General features: G+C 44.3%; 1 protein-coding gene and 1 pseudogene across 2 annotated transcripts; one reads left to right on the plus strand and one right to left on the minus strand.

Annotated features, from left to right (window-relative positions):
• The first annotated feature begins 1,329 nt into the window (after positions 1 to 1,329).
• LOC135522598 (trafficking protein particle complex subunit 5-like) lies at positions 1,330 to 16,919 on the plus strand. Of its 2 annotated transcripts, none has more exons than XM_064949025.1 (3): positions 1,330 to 1,461; positions 15,247 to 15,519; positions 15,759 to 16,919. In XM_064949025.1, exons 1-3 carry the CDS (start codon positions 1,453 to 1,455, stop codon positions 16,053 to 16,055), a joined length of 579 nt encoding a protein of 192 aa, XP_064805097.1. In that variant the 5' UTR covers positions 1,330 to 1,452; the 3' UTR covers positions 16,056 to 16,919. The 2 variants fall into 2 exon arrangements, with proteins under 2 accessions (XP_064805097.1, XP_064805104.1); XM_064949032.1 differs by lacking the exon at positions 1,330 to 1,461 and adding an exon at positions 14,766 to 14,853.
• Positions 4,703 to 13,636, minus strand: LOC135520206 (N-acetylmuramoyl-L-alanine amidase-like; annotated as a pseudogene).
• Positions 16,920 to 17,664: the final 745 nt, after the last annotated feature.

Here is a 17,664-nt window from a genome sequence, read left to right on the forward strand (position 1 = left end):
CAACCCCCAGGCACTCCACTGCAACCCCCAGGCACTCCACTGCAACCCCCAGGCACTCCACTGCAACCCCCAGGCACTCCACTGCACACCCCAGGCACTCCACTGCACACCCCAGGCATCCACTGCACACCCCAGGCATCCACTGCACACCCCAGGCACTCCACTACACACCTCAGAACCACTACACAGCTCAGCCTCTCCATTGCACACCTCAGGATGGCTCTCGGCGGATAGCTGCACCACCTTTCTCAGTCTATTCCCAGTGTTCAGAAGGTCTCCAGTAGCCTCTGTCTTCTTTGTGTCACTTGACACCTCTCCCACTGCATTTGACACTTAAGGCACTCCACCACACACGTTTGGACCTCTACTGCAGACCCGTGGTCCTCTGCTGGTCACCTCAGGACCTCTGCTACACACCTCAGGACCTCTGCTGGTCACCTCAGGACCTCTGCTACACACATCTCACATCTCAGGAATGCTCTCAGTGGATCCGAAAATAGGACTAAGCAGACAATGCAGAGCAATGAAAGAGTAAGAACAAAACAGATATCTGTCCTTTTTCACAAAACATACCACAGACATCCAAAGCCAAAGATTATAGCAGCTTATTTATAATATTGTCTAGTTTGAGACAACTCTGACACACCCAACTTGCAAAGACACTTTACCTTTAATTTACGAAACAGGCTTCTTGTTCCGTACCTTTGATAGTTCCGCAATCATATCATAGATTGTTGGGGTTTGCTGATCTTGGCAGCCCTCCTTCAGACATCCTTTGGGCGTCACCACCTTGCTGAGGACCTTTCCATCTCCAGCAGCCTCTTTCTCCACACTGACCAGGTCCAGTGGCTCAGCCTGAACGTCCACCACATTGTTATTCGGAGACTCCTCTGAAGCCTCCTCATTGGTGTTGTCAATGTCAGCAGCCCCAGCGACACTGGCCAGGCACTTGGTTTTTGGACTTTTCTCGTCAATTACAGTTTGTTCTGAAGAGGTCTCAGAATGTCCATACAGCTCAGTGAGCTGTAAATGGACAGAGAGATACAGAACTATCCTATAGCTACTTCACAAATACAACACACCAAATACATCCAAAGTTGATGGTAAACTCCTATGTAATATTGACCAACGTCGAACACCATATCATACACAGAAATGACAAAGATGCTTGACATTTTAATCAAAGAAACAATATTGGCATTGCAGATGGCTCGTATGTCTTACCTCAGTGGCCCGGCATGTCTCATCCTTTAGATACAAGAAGGTCAACTAACAACATTTCTCTTTCAGAAGCTGGATGGCTCCGTTGGATCGCCGTGTCCACGATGACATCGGACATCCTTAATTCATCCTGAACTCTCTGGCAACTGACCAAGAGAACTGTCTCTGTCTCCTGTAATTCCAGGCCCCTCTTTGCATCCCAAGTCTATGTAACAACATAACAGACTGTTGATGTATCAGGTGAGACTGGACACTGGTCCATCATTGAAATGATGGGAAAAAAATGATTCATTTGAACTGATAGCTACTGTTTTTCTCATTGGGTACAAAAATGAGCTTGCTGATATCTTAAGTGCTTTACAGTGGGTGTACTGTTTGCTCTACATAGTCCTCACCAATTCAGCGACACAGACCTTCCTCCATCTCTTCCATGTCTCTGTCTCGCGCCGTCGTGTGAATACGGAAATGTATCTGACTATGTCTGTCTACACTGTCAAACTATTGCTGTCATCCAATATATTTTTGATACGTTCAGGTTATCGTTTAGCCTTGTGTAATGATGTAATATACCTAATTGAGGTAACTTGAGTTTAACGTTTTGCAGAATTCAAAAAAGAGTCTGAGAACACGACACTCACTCCAAGAAGACTCTTTTCCCTGCCAGGAGCCAGGCCTTCATTGGTCTCAGAGGGAGCCTTCGTTGGTCTCAGAGGGAGCCTTCGTTGGTCTCAGAGGGAGCCTTCGTTGGTCTCAGAGGGAGCCTTCGTTGGTCTCAGAGGGAGCCTTCGTTGGTCTCAGAGGGAGCCTTCGTTGGTCTCAGAGGGAGCCTTCGTTGGTCTCAGAGGGAGCCTTCGTTGGTCTCAGAGGGAGCCTTCGTTGGTCTCAGAGGGAGCCTTCGTTGGTCTCAGAGGGAGCCGTTGGTCTCAGAGGGAGTTGGTCTCTCAGAGGGAGCCTCTCAGAGGGAGCCTTCATTGGTCTCAGAGGGAGCCTTCATTGGTCTCAGAGGGAGCCTTCATTGGTCTCAGAGGGAGCCTTCATTGGTCTCAGAGGGAGCCTTCATTGGTCTCAGAGGGAGCCTTCATTGGTCTCAGAGGGAGCCTTCATTGGTCTCAGAGGGAGCCTTCATTGGTCTCAGAGGGAGCCTTCATTGGTCTCAGAGGGAGCCTTCATTGGTCTCAGATTGGGGAGCCTTCATTTGTCTCAGAGGGAGCCTTCATTGGTCTCAGAGGGAGCCTTCATTGGTCTCAGAGGGAGCCTTCATTGGTCTCAGAGGGAGCCTTCATTGGTCTCAGAGGGAGCCTTCATTGGTCTCAGAGGGAGCCTTCATTGGTCTCTTCATTGGTCTCAGAGGGAGCCTTCATTGGTCTCAGAGGGAGCCTTCATTGGTCTCAGAGGGAGCCTTCATTGGTCTCAGAGGGAGCCTTCATTGGTCTCAGAGGGAGCCTTCATTGGTCTCAGAGGGAGCCTTCATTGGTCTCAGAGGGAGCCTTCATTGGTCTCAGAGGGAGCCTTCATTGGTCTCAGAGGGAGCCTTCATTGGTCTCAGAGGGAGCCTTCATTGGTCTCAGAGGGAGCCTTCATTGGTCTCAGAGGGAGCCTTCATTGGTCTCAGATTGGGAGCCTTCATTGGTCTCAGAGGGAGCCTTCATTGGTCTCAGAGGGAGCCTTCATTGGTCTCAGAGGGAGCCTTCATTGGTCTCAGAGGGAGCCTTCATTGGTCTCAGAGGGAGCCTTCATTGGTCTCAGAGGGAGCCTTCATTGGTCTCAGAGGGAGCCTTCATTGGTCTCAGAGGGAGCCTTTATTGGTCTCAGAGGGAGCCTTTATTGGTCTCAGAGGGAGCCTTCATTGGTCTCAGAGGGAGCCTTCATTGGTCTCAGAGGGAGCCTTCATTGGTCTCAGAGGGAGTCTTCCCTGGGCTTTTAGCACACAGAATTGCCTTTTGAGTATTTTCTGCAATAGAGTCTTCAATTAGTGACGAAACGGCGAGCAGAGGGTGATGTGAATTGGTTCATGGCACTAACTAACTGCTCCTCCATGGAGAGTGACGAGGCCGTTTTGATAATTTGTTTATGTTGTCCAAAGCTCTGCAGAAAGAGCAAGGGTTACTGAGCACATAACCCAATACCAGATGTCTACAGCAGTACATCTGTCTTTTTCAAATGAATGCTGGAAAAAGTTAGCTAAATGGGAAGAATATACATTATACCTTCCATAGAAGAACAACATGCAATATAAACAATGAAAGTGCAGATGAGATTAATGAGACCTTAATTATGACGAGGAAGCAAGTCATCTTAGATGATCTATAAATTGGTTGTATAGCTAATAGATTCGATATGATCCAAGTAAAGTTATTTTTCTAAAATGTCGAACGCGTGCAATATCGGTCCTTTTCAATTTGGGAACACCTTACTGAGAACAGGAAAAATATAAGATTTTTTTTTGATCGAGTTGAATGAAGAATTCGCGTTTGCTATATATATTCGATATATACTGTAGGTGGGTTGTGATTGCGAATAACTTAAACTCTTGAGTAATACACATAGAATTAGGAATTAAAATGTATGTTTTTGGACATTGTGACGGACATAAAAGTATAATCTAGGTTCCATTTCTATGGTGACACGTTCCTTTTTGCGCACAGCGTGCGTACATTTCCGAGCACATTTATTTATCCTATTGTATTATGTGCCACGGGCCAATCCTATTTCTCCCTAATGAATATCGATCCTCTAACATTTTTACGCGATGTCACTTGAAAAAAAAACGTAATTGATGATGGTTTATTGGCTTTGGCAATTCGCATACACAAGGGTTAGAGAAATACATAAAACATGCAATACAGCATTAAAATGTGTTGGTTAAAAAAATCGCTTAGAAAATACAAGACAACAGGTTATTTAAAGTAGGCTATATGAAATTAATGACCTTATGAATCAATACGATTTACAGTATGCTTAGGTATCAACAATGACCAGTGTTGGATATTTAACATTATACTGCACTTTTAATACATTGAAAGTGTATGAAAATAGCAAAATCAGTGTTGATTGAACAAATATGCCATGATTGCCAACCCATGCTGATGAAGAAAATAAATAACATTACAAAATATTCATTATTACAATAATGAAATGAATAAGAATATTAAAAATAATGTTCAATGCGTTGAGTTTACAATCATTTTATTGAAATCGAGGATTTAGGCTATTTAATAAATGTTTAATATGAACTTACACACCTGTTAAACATTTCACTCTCCCAACCTGATCAATATGTTTTTCACGAATTGGACAGATATCCAAGTTGTATAATCCATTAGCCAAAACAGTTTCAAAGTATTCCAATAGGGCCAATTGTCTCCCTACGCCCGCTAAAACGGATGTTAGTTTTGTGTTAAATGCGATGTTTACAGTAATTTAATTGTGGAACACATCCATCCTGGATGCTCTTGTAGCCTTGGTGACAGCCTCTCCCCTCCTAGATGTACCCGTCAGAACACAAAGCTGAGGGGGACATACATTTAGGAGTTAGAGTGATAAAACAAATGATCTCACAACCCTGATTCCTGTTATAGAGTCTTGTCATTACATATTGCTTCAAGTTATACCATGTAACATCATGTCAAGATTTTTCAGCTCACACTCTCAAACACGGGGATCCCCGTGAACGCAGCTCACTCCAGATCCCAATCACCTGAATTCTGATCACCTGTTCACACACCTGTATGTCATTATCGCACACTATTTAGTTCAGTTCTTTGCACCCCATCATTGTGAGATATTGTTTGTTTTGTGACACACTTCTGTTTGGAGCTCTGTTTTTCCTGTAATTTAATCCTTATAGTTTTTGCCTGCCTCACTAACGACGCCTTTTTTCCTGTTCCCTGCCTGTACTTGTATCGGATTTCCTGTTATCTACCTATTGCCTGATCTCCCGGACGACTTAACTAGCCTTTTCCCTGCCTGTACTGTTGCCTTTTTGGACCCCCTGTGTATGACCTTCTGCATGCCCATGGACCCAGCTACCTGCCTCCTCCTGTGGTTCCTTCACAAAGAAACACCTGCTGCGCCCTGCGCTTGAAACCAGCTCTCTGTCTCCAATCGTGTTCATGACACTATGATATGACTTCTTCAGTAATTGTACAGGACACTTGTCTCCATCTATGAAGCTCAGTATAAAAGGTTTGTTAATATCTGCGAATGGATGAGGGGGTCAAAGGTCACCTATATACTCTTCATATTTACAGGCCAATTTTCTGTAGACTTCAAATGAATAGCCATTAATCACCTACAATTTCATAATTACAGGGGTAAATGATTCCCTCTCCCCCATCCTGAGACTCACCCCAGTACCTGTGGACAAATTCCAGCATTCCGTCTCTCACTGCTTTTTCCACCCCTGTATCCTTGGCTATCCACTGATTGTCCTCCAGCCTCCACACCAGGTATAGGGTCTCCATCACCTGCCTCTGGTTGTCCAGGGTGCCCAGCAGGGCTTGGGCAATCTCCCTGCGCTTGGGGCCGATGTGGCTGGATACAAACCCCAGGTCTTGCCCCTCCAGGACATGGTTGTAGTAACCCTTCAGCACCTTGCTGAGTTTACTAGGCTGTTCAGAGGGGGCCAGGGTGGCAAGATCCATGCCCAAGATGGACCGCTCAATTCCCCCTTTGATGGGTGGGCACCCACGATAGCTGGAACACCCTGGAGTGGGTCAAGTTGTCCCAGCAGCCGTCCGGCCCCAGACGCTGAGCGGGTGGAAAGTCCTGGAGGCTAAGGAAAGACAACCCTAGGTTTTTGGCCAAGGTGAGGGGAAACATGCCCAGAGGAGGTGTGCCCTCCAGCTTAGCTTTCAGACCCACCTCGATGCCTTGAAGCATGGGAACAATGGCCACTGTGGTGCCATCTTGGGTCAGAATGACCCCTCTCTCCTCAACACAGTACGTCACAAAACGGTGGATGGCTTTGTCGAAGAAGCCAAAGAGAGTAGTGTCAAACACGGAAGTGTTGGTGTTGCTGATCTTGTTGGAGGCCCCCAGGAGGTGCAGGGTGAGTGGGTCCTCACCATGGCTAGTGGGGACAGGTCTGGGTTAGAGTCCTCAGCTTGCTCAACTGCACTGATGAAACGGTCCATGTCCCGCAGGTGGTCCTCTGAAACTAAAGCAAATGTTTTTCGTTCATGCTACACCTGGCTCAGTGCAAAGTCACCTGGGGCTTCATTCATACTATCTTGGGGTATTTAATGTATCGTACACCAGTTAAATACTAGTGACTTTTTGTGTTCAATTGAGCTCTCAGTTTAACGATAGAAGCATATGTTGCCAATGAAGATGTGTACGGACAACACAGTATGGCAGCCATACTTTCAGACAGATTAACCCAAATGAACATGTACAGTGGGGCAAAAAAGTATTTAGTCCGCCACCAATTGTGCAAGTTCACCCACTTAAAAATGAGAGGCCTGTAATTTTCATCATATGACAACTATGACAGACAAAATGAGAAAAGAAAATCCAGAAAATCACATTTGTAGGATTTTTAATGAATTTATTTGCAAATTATGGTGGAAAATAAGTATTTGGTCAACAACAAAAGTTTATCTCAATACTTTGTTATATACCCTTTTGTAACGGTTTTCTTTTGTCGAAGGAGAGGAGGACCAAAATGCAGCGTGGCTATTTAGAATCATGTTTAATGAAAAAAAAAGAACAGGAACAGTACAAAAACTATAAACGTAACGAGAGAACCAAACCAGCCTATACTGGTACAAACTAACACAGAGACAGGAACAATCACCCACAAAACCCAACACCAAACAGGCTACCTAAATATGGTTCCCAATCAGAGACAATGACTAACACCTGCCTCTGATTGAGAACCATATCAGGCCAGACATAGAAATAGACAAACAAGACATCCAACATAGAATGCCCACTCATATCACACCCTGACCAAACAAAACATAGAAACATACAAAGCAAACTATGGTCAGGGTGTGACACCTTTGTTGGCAATGACAGAGGTCAAACGTTTTCTCTAAGTCTTCACAAGGTTTTCACACACTTGTAATATTTGTGTTGTGGAGAAATGACCAGGCAGGAGACGGGAGTACAGTTGGTTTTCGTTTAGTCAAAACCCCTCGTACTCTACAGTTTCCGGCACCCCAGTGCGCATGTGCATTTCCTATTAGGTGTAGTAACGTAACACTGCCGTAATGCATTACTGCTTAGTAACAGCACAGTAACTAATATAAACAGATGTAGATCCCAGATACTACACTCCTCCCCCGTAGTGTTTAACTCCCAGAGAACAAGGTAAATATGTTAGGTAACTACTAATGCAATATCTGAACAATGCATTCTTAAACATTTCTCAACTACTGGGTTGAAGCAGACTTTTCAGAGCTCAGCACAAATCCAGGGGATTATTCTGCCCCGAAGATGGAGTTTGTGTCCTAATAACTAACCCAGGTAATGTCCTTTTTCTTTCCTTTTATCTAGGACATATTAAAGTGTTTGTTTTACTGTCTGTTACCTCCTTAACCAGCTCAACTCACAGGTCAAGCTTTTGAGGTGCCCTTCACTGTCGAATAGGATATCTCCGCTCCTCCTGGGCTTCCTGTGGTGGGCCAGGTTCGGGTGGAAGGTCAGGCTCTGTCTCTCCCGTACGTCCACAGTCAGGAGAATAGTCCTGGGGGTTGTTATTGTTCTTGTTCTCTCGGCATGTCTCTGCTGGGGCGTTGGACCATAGCAGATGATCCACATGAACGTTGACCTGGCGATGACCAATTTGGACTTGGTTAGTCAAAGGTCCTCTGCGTTGCAAGATCACACCTGAGTTCTACAGGCGCTGGGGGTGTCTGAAATCACGTACCATCACCCTCTCTTCCTCTTTGAATTCTCTGACAGAATTTGAGTGTCTGTCATGAGCTTTCTTCTGCTGTAGCTGGTGCTTTGCCACAGTGCTTGACAAGTCTGGTTTCAACAATGTCAGGCGGGTTCGTGGTTGGCTTTTCAGAAACAGTTCAGCTGGTGTACATTCCGTTACTGTGTGTGGTGTGTTACGGTAAGTAAACAGGAACCGGGGAAGCCTTTGGTGGGTGGGCACAGACTGAACCTCGAGTCTAGTCCAGGCCTTCTTAAAGGTTTGCACGGCTCTCTCCGCTGCTCCGTTTGATGCCGGATGGTAAGGTGGTGACAGGATGTGCCTTACTCTGTTGTTCTTGAGAACCATTTCAAAATCGTTTGACGTGAACGGAGGGCCATTGTCCGATACGAGCTCCTTGACAAGTCCAAAGGATGCAAACAGTTGTCTGAGAAGATTGATGGTCTTCTCAGCTGTGGTCAGTTGAGTAGGGAACACAAATGTTGCTTGTCAATTTTGGCGTAATCCACATGGATGCGTTCCCAAGATGTAGCAGCCCAGGACCATGGATGAAGAGGTGCAGCAGCAGGCTTGTTGCGAACAGCTTCACAAGGTGAGCAGTGGCCTACATGCTGTTGAATGTCCTGATCCAGTCCAGGCCACCACAGATAACTGCGAGCGAGTGCTTTCATTCGAGTGATCCCTGGATGTCCCTCATGCAGGTCAGATAGCAGTCTCCTCTGGAATTTGTGAGGTACCACCACCCTTGATCCCCACAGAACACACCCTTGATCAGTGGACAACTGGTCTTTCTTGTCGATGAATGGACGAAGGTTAGCGTCATTTATGAAGGTTGGCCAACCTCCTAATGTTAAGTCCAAGACTTTGGAAAGCACTGGGTCTTTCCTTGTTTCCTCTGCTATGTCAGAAGCAGATATGGGCAGTTCATCAATGAGAGAGATCTGGAAGACTGCTCTATCACCTTCACTGTCAGAGTCACTGTTGCACGGTAGTCTCGATAGTGCATTGGCATTTGCGTGATCACTGGATCGTCTGTACTCAATCTCGTAGTCGTAGGCTAACAATATCAGAGCCCAACGTTGCATTCGAAGAGCAGCAAGGGTTGGTATAGCTGATTTTGGTCCAAGGATGGCCAACAGAGGCTTGTCAGCAGTTGGAACTTCCTTCCGTAGAGGTATTTGTGAAACTTCTTCTCCGAATATTATGCTCAGGGCTTCCTTCTCAATTTGAGCATAATTTTTCTCACTTGGTGACAGAGTCCGTGATGCAAATGCAATAGGGTGTTCTTCACCTGACGGTAGAACATGTGAGATGACGGCTCCTACTCCGTATAGAGATGCATCACACGCGAGTCTCAGCTTCATCTCTGTGTTATAGTGAGCAAGCCACTTGCTCTTTAGCAGACACTGTTTGCAAGTCTTGAATGCTTCTTCACATTTTGGGGACCAATTCCACTTTGTATCGGCCTGCAGCAGTTGGTGAAGCGGATGCAACAATGTGGACAAGTTTGCCACAAACTTTCCGTAATAGTTCAGGAGCCCCAAAAATGACCTCAGCTCTGAGATATTTGTGGGTGCTGGTGCGTTTACGATTGCTTCCACCTTGCTGTTGGTTGGGTGCAGGCCTTGTGCATCAATCTTGTATCCGAGATACTCCACTGAGTTCTGGAGGAACTCACACTTGCTGCGTTTCATTCTCACTCCGTATTTCTTCAGTCTTGACATCACTTTGTCCAGCACTACAAGGTGCTCTCCAATGGTTGGTGCTGACACGAGGATGTAGTCCATGAAGCACACAACATTGTCTATACCGTCCAAGATCTGATCCATTGTTTGTTGGAATATCACTGGAGCTGTCGAGATTCCATAGGCAAAGCGATTGAATCTGAATAGCCCCTTGTGTGTATTGATGGTCAGATACTGTTCTGACTCCGGATCCAGCTTCAGTTGCTGATAAGCGAATACCAGGTCCAGTTTACTGAACCTTCCCACCAGCTAGAGTGGCAAACAGATCTTCAGCGTTTGGTAGTTTCCTCTGGTAGTATGCAGCGATTTACTGTGACCTTGTAGTCACCGCACATTCTGACGGTCTTGTCTTTCTTTGGGACTACAACAATCGGAGCGGCCCAGTCGCTCCTCGCTACTTTCGTGATAATGTTCTTCTTCTGTAGGTGGTCCAGTTCCTTCTCTACTGCTTCCTTAAGAGCATAGGGAACTGGGCGTGGTTTGTGAAAGATAGGCTTGGTTCCTTCTTGCACTCTGACTTTTGCTGTGAAGTCTTGTATTTCACCGTAGCCATCTTTGAAAAGTTCTTTGTGCGTCTCCAGCATGTTAGTGAGTGTAGCCTGACTCGCTGGTTTGTCATTTCTGAGACTGTAGATTTCTCCCCAGTTCAACTTGATCTTTTGTAGCCAGTTTCTGCCGAGCAAGGCTGATTTTTCTCCTTTAACAATGACAAGCGGTAGCGTCCATTCCTTTCCCTCATACCGAACTGGTACCTGGATCTGCCCTAACACAGGAATAGTGTCACCAGTGTATAAAGAAAGGCGGATGGACGCGGGCTGAAGAGGGCACTCTTTAAGTTTTTCTTTGTAGAGTCTTTCTGGAACCAGCGATACAGACGCTCCGGTGTCCAGCTGCATTTTTACTGGTTTTCCCGCTAACTCCATGTTGAGATAGATTCCATCTTTTAGTTGTTGAGCTGTGTACACTGTGAACAGTTCCGCTACTGTGTCAGTTGTACCTTCCTCTTCTTGTGCTGCGTCTGACACTTTGTGCGCTCTTGCTGTGCGTTTTGAGGCTTTACACATTCTCTGTAAATGTCCAACCTTTCCACAATTGTGGCACTTTTGATTTTGGAATTGACATTCACTGTGCTGATGATTATCTCCCCCACATCTGTAGCAACTTGGCTTAAACCTTTGAGATGTGGGCTTCTTTGTTCTTGTGTAACCTTTTGAGGACGGGACTGAAAAAAGTGTGACTTTTGTGAGCTCTTTTCACCACGTGCATCACTGACCTTGTGAACACCTTTCTGACGTTCTGCATGTCCCGATAGCTCAATAGTATCCCTGTGGGCAAGCTCGAGTCCAAGTGCTATATCACAGGCTTTCTTAAAGGTCAGGTTCTTCTCTGACAGGAGCCTTCTGTGATATGCTTCACCTGTGAGACCACATACAAACTTGTCTCGGAGAGCATCATCAAGAAATCGTGCAAACTCACATGTACTTGCCAGCATTTTCAAAGCAAGGATGTAGTCAGCCACGGTTTCCCCTTGACTCTGGTGACGTTGGTAAAATCTGAAACGTTCTGCAATGAGAATTGGCTTAGGCTTGAAATACCTTGAAAGCATTTCAGTCAGTTCTGCATAGTTCAACTCCACTGCTTTCATTGGTTCAATGAGACCTTTCAGCAATCCATACTCAGTTGGACCCAAAACACTGAGAAATACGTCTGCTTTCTTTCCATCTTTGATTTCATTTGCAGCCAGCCAACGCTCAAAACGCTCCAAATAGGAATCAAAATCCTCTTTTGTAGCTTCAAACTCTGGTACTCGACCAATTGTTGCCATTTTTACAGTTAATTGTTCAGTTTCCTTATTTTCCTTAATTTTCTGAATTTTCATCTAAATCTTCACTTCAGAAGTTTCTGCAATTACTTCATTCACTGCACTCATTTGTAATAATGTACACACCGTGTTACGTTCCTTCTTCCTTTTTGTTTTCTTGCCATTATTTCTCCACTGAGATCGCCTAATTTCAATGGGTTCAATGACTGTTTTCTTTGACCACCAGAGGGCAGTGTCGCTATTCTGGACTCCAATAGTCTTGCTACTTGGCAGCTCCTGAATACTGTACTAGCAGTGCTAGCAGTGCTTAGCCTTCTCTACTGGTGAAAGAAAATAAAAAATAACTGACGATTTACATAATTATTTTGAGTTTCATTACTCACGCAACATTCTTCCCTTCAAGCAATGTCCGTTTATGCAGTTTAATCACCTCGTCGCCACTGTAATATTTGTGTTGTGGAGAAATGACCAGGCAGGAGACGGGAGTACAGTTAGTTTTCGTTTAGTCTAAACCCCTCGTGCTCTACAGTTTCCGGCACCCCAGTGCGCATGTGCATTTCCTATTAGGTGTAGTAACGTAACACTGCCGTAATGCATTACTGCTTAGTAACAGCACTGTAACTAATATAAACAGATGTAGATCCCAGATACTACAACACTGTTGCTGGTATTTTGGCCCATTCCTCCATGCAGATCTCCTCTAGAGCAGTGATGTTTTGGGGCTGTTGCTGGGCAACACGGACTTTCAACTCCCTCCAAAGATTTTCTATGGGGTTGAGATCTGGAGACTGGCTAGGCCACTCCAGGACCTTGAAATGCTTCTTACGAAGCCACTCCTTCGTTGCCCGGGCGGTGTGTTTGAGATCATTGTCATGATGAAAGACCCAGCCGCGTTTCATCTTCAATGCCCTTGCTGATGGAAAGAGATTTTCACTCAAAATCTCACGATACATGGCCCCATTCATTCTTTCCTTTACACGGATCAGTCGTCCTGGTCCCTTTGCAGAAAAACAGCCCAAAGCATGATGTTTCCACCCCCATGCTTCACAGTAGGTATGGTGTTCTTTGGATGCAACTCAGCATTCTTTGTCCTCCAAACACGACGAGTTGAGTTTTTACCAAAAGTTATATTTTGGTTTCATCTGACCTTATGACATTCTCCCAATCTTCTTCTGGATCATCCAAATGCTCTCTAGCAAACTTCAGACGGGCCTGGACATGTACTGGCTTAAGCAGGGGGACACGTCTGGCACTGTAGGATTTGAGTCCTGGTATTTTTGCTCTCCGCTCTTGTGATCATTTTGACCCCACGGGATGAGATCTTGCGTGGAGCCCCAGATCGAGGGAGATTCAGTGGTCTTGTGTGTCTTCCATTTCCTAATAATTGCTCCCACAGTTGATTTCTTCAAACCAAGCTGCTTACCTATTGCAGATTCAGTCTTCCCAGCCTGGCGCAGGTCTACAATTGTGTTTATGGTGTCCTTTGACAGCTCTTTGGTCTTGGCCATAGTGGAGTTTGGAGTGTGACTGTTTGAGGTTGTGGACAGGTGTCTTTTATACTGATAACAAGTTTAAACAGGTGCCATTAATACAGGTATCGAGTGAAGGACAGAGGAGCCTCTTAAAGAAGAAGTTACAGGTCTGTGAGAGCCAGAAATATTGCTTGTTTGTAGGTGACTAAATACTTATTTTCCACCATAATTTGCAAATAAATTCATTAAAAATCCTGCAATTTGATTTTCTGGATTTTTTTTCTCATTTTGTCTGTCACAGTTGAAATGTACCTATGATGAAAATTACAGGCCTCTCATCTTTTTAAGTGGGAGAACTTGCACAATTGGTGGCTGACGAAATACTTTTTTGCCCCACTGTAATTTCAGTCCATTAACACAGGTTGCCTGAACAGAGAACGCTGTAGCACGTTCCAGCCACAATGAAGAGCCATATAATCACTGTAGTCATTCTGAGTGCAGCTGTATCACACCAGATCCAGTGGCTAAACTAAAACCCACGAACAATCCCCAGACAAGGTCAACCCAGGCTGCCGATGAGAGTTGTAATCTTCTTATCTCTTACAGTCCAACGTTCTGTGATGACAAACCACAACCACTCATGACAAACCACAAGCCAGAATGTCCAGGTGCTCAGTAAGGCTTTGTATCAAGTAACTAAAGCTGGTTTCACTTCCCACTTCGGGAAATTAATGTGTTTGTAATGTGGTGTCCCAATAGATGAAATAACTCTCCAAATGTTGATTGGTTCTTACCCAAAGTCAAAGTTTGTCATCAGAAAACAAATAAGGCCCTTTTTTGTGACGAGATCAGGCTTAAAGGGACAAGAGAAGTGCTGAAGTTATGCTGGTTTGTATTAGCCATCACAGTATTTTTTTCCATTATATACATCTATTACATCCACCTTTCACACATATGGATGTAATTACACACACATATACACAGACACACACAGATGGAGACGTCTGGTAAATGTGTTCCACGATGCATAGAGGAGAGGGGCGGTCTGTTTACGGTCAATTGTCAGGGAAGCACAGTAACCTTACTGGAAATTACACTTTCAAATTCCCAAAAAACAAATTCCCCAAAAACAAGCCAATGTTGTAGGCAGACACTATAATCAGTGCTGGTATGCTTTTTCAGATGACAGTAACGTTCCTGACTCATGGCATTAGTGTCCCATGGCAGGTGGTGTTCATTGGCTTATGAGGTTTTGGTGGTTGGGAGTAAAGGGGAACAAAGTCTATTACACTTGAGTGACTGCTGCATTGAGAATAGCAGCCAATGTCTGTTTGTTTTGTGTTTTTTTCCATCCACAACCCTCTTGTTCTCAATGTATGAGGTGAATTTTGGCCCCTAATTTTCCTTTTGTGACATTAAGAAAAACATCCATTACCAGTGGATAAATGGGACAATAGTGGCCTCTACTGGATGATAATTAGCTATTTTTTAATCGTTTGTATAGGTTTAATTTTTTTAAATTTAAAATATTTAAAATAATGATTTATGAAAACTGTAATAGTTAAAATAATTGTATCAATACCGTAATGTTTAAACGGAAGTATTTCAACATTAATATCGTGATCCGTCACTGTGACGTATCCCCCGGAACAGGAAGTAAAACGTGATGTTTGCCAATTGTTCTGTTAAGAACAACAACAGAAATTGGTGAGAAAGATTCATTTGAATCATTTTATTGTAGTATTTGCTATGTTTATTTCTTCTTTGTGCATGTTTTAGAGTCACCTTTCCACAATGTGTGCTCATTGAACGAAATAATCCTTGTTTTTATTCATATTCTGTTCAAGAGTATCTAACCGTAGTAGCACGTTTGCTGGTGTGTTGAAATGGATGACTGGGAAAAATCATTTGAACTGTCATCCAACTCGGGCATCCTTCTGGAGTTAAGACCTGAAGATCACTTATGTCATGATTTGACCTCGTTTTTTGCAGAGTTCCCAGTTGTCTTGAAAGCACCAACAGTCATGCGCAGATATTTTATTATACACCAGCATTCTGATGTTGTTGACAGTCACTCACTCTCCTCACTTTCCCTTGTAGAAAATGGAGACTCGCTTCACCAGGGGCAAGTCTGCTATTCTAGAGCGCTCGCTCACCAGACCCAAGACTGAGGTCAGCGTGAGCGCATTCGCCCTGCTCTTCTCTGAAATGGTGCAATACTGCCAGAGTCGGGTGTACTCTGTGTCCGAGCTGCAGGCACGCTTGGCAGACCTGGGTCAAGGCGTGGGGGCCAGCCTGTTGGATGTGCTGGTGTTGAGAGAGAAGAATGGAAAAAGGGAAACCAAAGTGTTGAACATACTGCTCTTCATCAAGGTATGACCAAGAGAACTGAGATTCACATACTAGACTTTTTCATTCGTGTAATAACAACCAATGTTTGACATTATACTACCATTAGGCTTTAATGCAATACAAATATATCCTCAGTATACATGGCTCTTGGCTGTAGCAGCGACTTGACCTCCACTTCAACAGACCTGGCCTCTGACATAAGCATAAACACAAACAAACCTTCACCTTTCTCTGTCTTCCGTTCCCGCTCGATTCCCCAGGTGTCGGTGTGGAGGGCCCTGTTCGGCAAGGAAGCAGACAAGCTGGAGCAGGCCAACGACGATGACAAGACCTACTATATCATTGAGAAAGAGCCCCTGATCAACGCCTTCATCTCGGTGCCCAAAGAGAACAGCACGCTCAACTGTGCCGCTTTCACCGGGGGCGTGGTGGAGGCCATTCTAACACACAGCGGCTTCCCCGCCAAGGTCACGGTGCACTGGCACAAGGGCACCACTCTCATGATCAAGTTTGATGAGGCCGTCATCGCCCGAGACAAGGCACTGGAGGGCAGATAGGATAGATAGAGTTCAGAGGTAGTAGGAAGTGTGGACTGAGATGTGAAGGGGATGTACTGTATACCCTATTGGCTGTATAATGTATAGTGCTTCCTTTCCGATTCCCTATTCATTTTATTGTCCTGACAGATGTGGAAGATTGGAGAAAGTACTCACTTTCACTTCCCTATCTGTTGGCAAGGTCAACATACTTACTTGAATATTGCTACGTGGGCGGAGCCAGTTTTTTACAACAATGCATCAATTTGTGTACATGGTTACAGAACTTCCCTACTATGACTAACCCACTATAAGTACATTATACTTCTTCCACTGCCGTAAATTAACTTTATGGCATTTGCAGAAAGTACACAGATTTTATTCAGAAACGTTAGCTTTACGAGTTATTTGACCTATTCGGTGCAGTTGAATCAGTGAGGACAATGTCATAGAACAAGGAAAGGAAGCCAGTTGATAGTACGGTATTCACTATTTCAAAGGACCTACTCTAAAGGCAGATGAAAGGGAGGAGTAACAGTATGGAAAGAGAGGAGTGTGGCTTGAGCAGCTCAATAGTTCACTAATGAAAAAACAAATGGTCACAATTGAATGCGCTTTATCCTGGACTGTTCAGCAAGATGTAATTTTTGTAAAAATGGAATCCCCTGATTGAACAGAGTTATCTAGCACTGTACAATGATATGCACTTCAGTCTTATTTGTAATATCTTATTGGTGGGAAATGTTACAATGCTCCCCATTTTAGACCTGACGAATCATTGTGTCATTGTAAATATATGTGTGGCTGCTTTAATGTTCACAACTTATTTGGTGCTTGTATATTGCTTTGTCAAACTGGAAGTAAATACTGTCAAACCTGAAATAATGCCTTTGTATTTAATTGAAATTACCAAGAAATGTCATGTTTAAATTTGCCATATGGACCAGAAATTCCATGATAATAAATAATTGTGTCAATAACAGGTCTCAAGTTATACATAATTAGATGTTTAGCTTGGTATGTGTTTTACTATTGTCTGCAATTAAATGTTGGCCAGAGGCTGCAAAGAAATGGCAAAGTTGAAGTGGGAGAACGACACCGACAGAGAGATGAACCTGGAGAAGAGTCCCCTAAGCAAGCTGGTCCTGGGGCTTTGTTCACAAACATAAAACAGAGCCCCAGGACAGCAACACAATTAGACCCAACCAAGTCATGAGAAAACAAAAAGATAACTTGACACATTGGAAAGAATGAACAAAAAACGGCGCAAACTAGAAAGCTATTTGGCCCGAAACAGCGACTACACAGTGGCAGAATACCTGACCACTGTGACTGACCCAAACTTAAGGAGAGCTTTGACTATGTAAAGACTCAGTGAACATAGCCTTGCTATTGAGAAAGGCTGCTGTAGGCAGACTTGGCTCTAAAGAGGAGACAGGCTATGTTCACACTGCCCTTCCTAACCTCCTGCCAAATGTATGACCATATTAGAGACACATATTTCCCCCAGACTACACAGACCCACAAAAAAATTGATTTTGATAAACTCCCGTATCTATTGGGTGAAATACCACAGCAAGATTTGTGACCTGTTGCCACAACAAAAAGGGCAACCGGTGAAGAACATATA

This window comes from Oncorhynchus masou, chromosome 4 (genome assembly GCF_036934945.1).
Source record: "Oncorhynchus masou masou isolate Uvic2021 chromosome 4, UVic_Omas_1.1, whole genome shotgun sequence".
NCBI classification, from domain to species: Eukaryota; Metazoa; Chordata; class Actinopteri; order Salmoniformes; family Salmonidae; genus Oncorhynchus; species Oncorhynchus masou.